At 41.4% G+C, this 4,483-nt stretch overlaps 1 protein-coding gene across 2 annotated transcripts; it reads left to right on the top strand.

The window, feature by feature from the left end:
* Window positions 1-391: 391 nt before the first annotated feature.
* On the top strand, window positions 392-3,106 carry LOC104521833 (26S proteasome regulatory subunit 7). 2 transcript variants are annotated; one of them, XM_010163951.2, is made up of 5 exons: window positions 392-568; window positions 1,059-1,146; window positions 1,893-2,095; window positions 2,643-2,739; window positions 2,835-3,106. In XM_010163951.2, exons 2-5 carry the CDS (start codon window positions 1,068-1,070, stop codon window positions 2,990-2,992), a joined length of 537 nt encoding a protein of 178 aa, XP_010162253.2. In that variant the 5' UTR covers window positions 392-568; window positions 1,059-1,067; the 3' UTR covers window positions 2,993-3,106. The 2 variants fall into 2 exon arrangements, with proteins under 2 accessions (XP_010162253.2, XP_028939838.1); XM_029084005.1 differs by lacking the exon at window positions 392-568 and having other exon boundaries at window positions 1,054-1,146.
* The last annotated feature ends 1,377 nt before the right edge of the window (window positions 3,107-4,483 follow it).

The following is a 4,483-nucleotide window of genomic DNA, read 5'->3' as shown; positions in this document are numbered from 1 at the left end:
TATTATTGTTATTATTATTATTTCAATTACTAAACTCTTCTTATCTCTACCCATGAGGTTTTTTTCCCCAGTTCTCCCCATCCCACTGTGGGGGGGGCAGAAGTGAGTGACTGGCCGTGTGGTGCTTAGTTGCCAGCTGGAGTTAAACCACAACACCTCCAGACTGAAACTTATTATTTTGAAAGTATTCTGGTCATCTGTTAGCATTTGAAAAAGCAGGAAAAGATAAAGTAGCTGAATGTAAACACCAAAGTGAAAGGAGATCTAGTTTTAACAAATGAAATCCAGCCTAGCCTGGTTTATATTGCTCTTCATTGATGATTTTCTTAATTTGCATGTGCTCTTTGACGCATATAATCTTTAATTTGCACATAACCTTGCCTTCTCTTTCCCACCATTATAGCCTGAAAGGTTTGTTAACCTTGGAATCGAGCCTCCCAAAGGAGTACTTTTGTTTGGGCCACCTGGCACAGGCAAAACTCTCTGTGCCCGTGCTGTTGCTAACAGGACTGATGCCTGCTTCATCAGAGTAATTGGATCTGAATTGGTGCAGAAGTATGTGGGGGAGGTAAGAGCAAATACTGATGGAGTGTGGAGTGATTTTGAGATTCGCAGTCATGGGGGACCAGACATCATGGTGTGATGGATGAATGTATGAGCATTTTGGAAATACAAGGAGAGGGGGGAACTGTCAAACAAATCACTGCAGATCAGGCAATCAGTTATAAGACCTGAACGTGTTGTCACTGATGAAATGGATTTTGCAATGCAGAGTTTAATCTGCAGTTCTGGACTCTAGGATTAGGATTCTGTTCCCAACTCTGCCACTTATTTTTCACTTGGCCCTGAGGTAAATGACTTCATCTGTATTTCTGAATTTGAGAGTAGTAATTTCTCTCTCCTGTAGAAATTGCTTTAAGATTTATGAATGTTCTGTTAAATATGTGTGTGCAAATAAGAGTTTTATCATTGGAAACTTAGAAGTGTTTGGAAGCATGAGAAATTTAATTTTCACAGTTTTCATTTAATGTGCCTTGAGTCCTGATTTTTGCTTTCAGGGAGCTCGAATGGTTCGTGAACTCTTTGAAATGGCCAGAACTAAAAAAGCTTGTCTGATATTCTTTGATGAAATTGATGCCATTGGAGGTATGTTTGTAGTATATATAGCTCTCATCTCATATGAGAACTTTCAGGTTTTCTTTTTGTGTTGTGATTCCTTGTCTGCATTGCTGCATTTCAGGAAATGTGCTTGTAAATACCTAGTTAGCAGAATGACTACCAGCATGTCTGGGCAGCTGTCCAGAAGTGGTTTATATAGTTTGAATCTATTTAACCCAGATGAGAAGTCATTTTAGCACGTTTGGAACACTCGGATTATTTAAACTTTAGTGAAGAATCTCTGTATTGTCTTTGCAAAAACTGCTGTTAACTTAAACCCCCTTCAGCTTCTGGACTACGTACTGAATCTTTATCACTGACTGATTTTATTTTTTTTCCCCACAAAGGAAGTACTTAGGTCCTTTGAAAGTAGAACAATTTTTACACAGGCAAGGAGGGGAAGGATTTTGATTGAGGGGAGGCAGAACAAGCAAACTACATTTATAAATTTCAGCAGCTCAGCCAGTTATTATGCAGGGAGATGGGCCCTTTCATACTAAGGATGAAGATACAGAGCCTGTTATAACTGACAGATGACACCACTCACTCTTTTTTTTCTAAATGTCTCATTTTCTAATAACCCCCTTACACCTTTTTTTAAACTCATGACAAATATTTGTTTGTAATTTAAAATTATTTTTCCAAGTGCCTTCTGTGTAGCAGCTGTGACACCTCCTGCATGCTCTGAAGGTCCCTCTCTTGTTTTGTGAAACACACGTGTCTCCTCTCTCCAGGTGCTCGTTTTGATGATGGGGCTGGGGGTGACAATGAAGTGCAACGAACTATGCTGGAGCTGATCAACCAGTTGGATGGTTTTGACCCACGAGGCAACATCAAAGTGCTGATGGCTACAAACAGACCTGATACTCTGGATCCAGCCCTGATGAGGCCTGGCAGGTTGGATAGGAAGATAGAGTTTAGCTTACCTGATCTTGAGGTGAGGGTATTTTCTTTCACAGCTAAGTCTATTCTGATGTCAGAGTGTTTCTTCAGTTAGGGCATCATTGCCTGGAAGCAGTTGATGAGAATTAACAAAAGCAGCACTCCTAACTTAACATGAAACTACATGGAAATTTGTGGGATTCAGGATGGGCCAAAGAGGTTTTCCCACACTGCACAGATTCCATCCCTGGCTGAGAAGCCTTGGTAAGACAGCTGTATTCACTGGCTGTTCCTGACTCAGCAAGCACAGAATCCTTTCACCAGTTCCGTGATTTAGTTCTTAAGTTGGAATGTGTTTTGTTTGGCTATTTTGAGAGAGGTTTCTTGAGATACTTCTACAATTAAAGCTCTTTTCTAAGTTATTTTCTTAATTTAATATTGTGGACATTTAAATATGCTAGTCCAGACACAGGAAGTGGTAGCTGGGCAGCAAATAAAATATTTATTTTCCATCTGCCCTTGCTCTGGATGTGGACAGCTGCACGCTGAGAGTTATCACCTCTTTCACAGCATGAACACTTCTATCCTCCACTCTTTTTCAGGGGCGAACTCACATATTCAAGATCCATGCTCGTTCGATGAGTGTGGAGAGAGACATAAGATTTGAGCTGTTGGCTCGACTCTGTCCTAATAGCACAGGTAAGCTGGATTTTCTTTTTTTTTTTAAGAATGGTGTATGCTTTGCCTCCATTGGTGCTCAGTGTTGAATGTGGTGTTATCCCTTTCTTTCAAAGGTGCTGAGATCCGCAGTGTCTGCACGGAGGCCGGCATGTTTGCTATCCGCGCACGTCGCAAAATCGCAACAGAGAAAGACTTCCTGGAAGCAGTGAACAAAGTCATTAAATCGTACGCGAAATTCAGTGCTACCCCCCGCTACATGACCTACAACTAATATCTCACTGTGTTTTTCCTGTTCCTGTTGCTAAACTTTCTGTGAAACAAAAATCCAAGCGTAGTAATCCATGTCTTGTTCTTGGAAGCTAGAAATAAATGGAGATTCCAAACAGTAGCTGTGAGTTCATGATGAGTGTGTTCACCGTGGAGTATTGCTGCTGTAGAAAAAGAATCTCAGTGAGATTCTAATACCACTGCCTAAACCAGTGGGTTATTTTTAAGTCAGATACCTGTGTGATGTTAGAAATGCGAAGTTTAGATGCCTAGTCACCATTTACACCCCAAAACTTACCTAAGCTCTAGAGGCGCTGGAAGATCTCTAAGTGATGGCAGTTTGGCAGTGTGCTCAGAAACGCTTGCGTGGTGCTCAGCAGTGTGGTGTAGGTGTGTCCTGAGAGAACTCAGCCCTGCAAAGGCAAGCAGCTGAGGAGAGGGCATGCATAGCTCTGCTCGGGTGCTTAGTGCTCTGAGGCATCGCACAGCTTGGGGAAGATGTGAAGGGAGAGTTTCTTTTTCTTTCCCTGGGTTAACACTCTGGTACCATCATAACTTGTTTTTTGGGTTTGTGGGTTTTTTTTCCTCCAGTGGTTTTCTTATTTTTTTGCCATTCTTTTTGTTTTTGCTGAGATTCTTTGTTTCTTATAAAATAGAAGGAGGAAGAAGTGTAATTTCTTAGCACTAAGGGAAGGAAGATTCCTGTTCCTGCTCCAAAAAAGATTGAAGTTTGTCATCAGTCTGTGCACAGAGGATGACCCGGATTAAGGGCCTGATGCTCTCTGGTACCTGGGCAATAGCTGGTTGTTTTTGGCAGCAGGCAACACTAAAAGGTTGATCGTCATTCATCTGGCATGTTCCTGTGGAGCTGGGTGGTTTGGGCAATGAAAAGCAACAGCTTTTCTTTTTCTTTTTTCCAAGTGTTGCATTAAAGTTTTGTGCGAGACGGGGAAGAGCTTGAAGAAATACATGGGGGGAAAAAATGCTTTTGGGATTGAGACTGCTTTGTCTTGGAAGTGAGAGAAGTTAAGTCTCATTTTGATACAACTGACATCAATTTATCAAGCTTAGATTGTGAAGCCACTTCATCTTTTTTTGGAAGAGGAAGTGTGTACAGCAGGGGAAGTGTGTATGCAGCACGCGGCCTTTGTTAGGATTTTGGCCAGTGTCAGTATCTCGATAAGCAAATTTAGGCAATCTTGTGGTTTTGCCCATTCTTGCTTGAAAAACTGATTTCAATGGTTTTGTGTTATTTTGGTTAGAACATTTTGAGGAGGGATGCAAGTTTATTGGTGTTGGAAGAGGAAGTGTGTACAGCAGGGGAAGTGTGTATGCAGCACGCGGCCTTTGTTAGGATTTTGGCCAGTGTCAGTATCTCGATAAGCAAATTTAGGCAATCTTGTGGTTTTGCCCATTCTTGCTTGAAAAACTGATTTCAATGGTTTTGTGTTATTTTGGTTAGAACATTTTGAGGAGGGATGCAAGTTTATTGGTG

This window comes from Antrostomus carolinensis, unplaced genomic scaffold (assembly GCF_000700745.2).
Source record: "Antrostomus carolinensis isolate BGI_N321 unplaced genomic scaffold, ASM70074v2 scaffold6283, whole genome shotgun sequence".
Taxonomy (NCBI): domain Eukaryota; kingdom Metazoa; phylum Chordata; class Aves; order Caprimulgiformes; family Caprimulgidae; genus Antrostomus; species Antrostomus carolinensis.
Note: the sequence above shows the minus strand (reverse complement) of the source record. Positions and strands in the feature narration are given on the sequence as shown.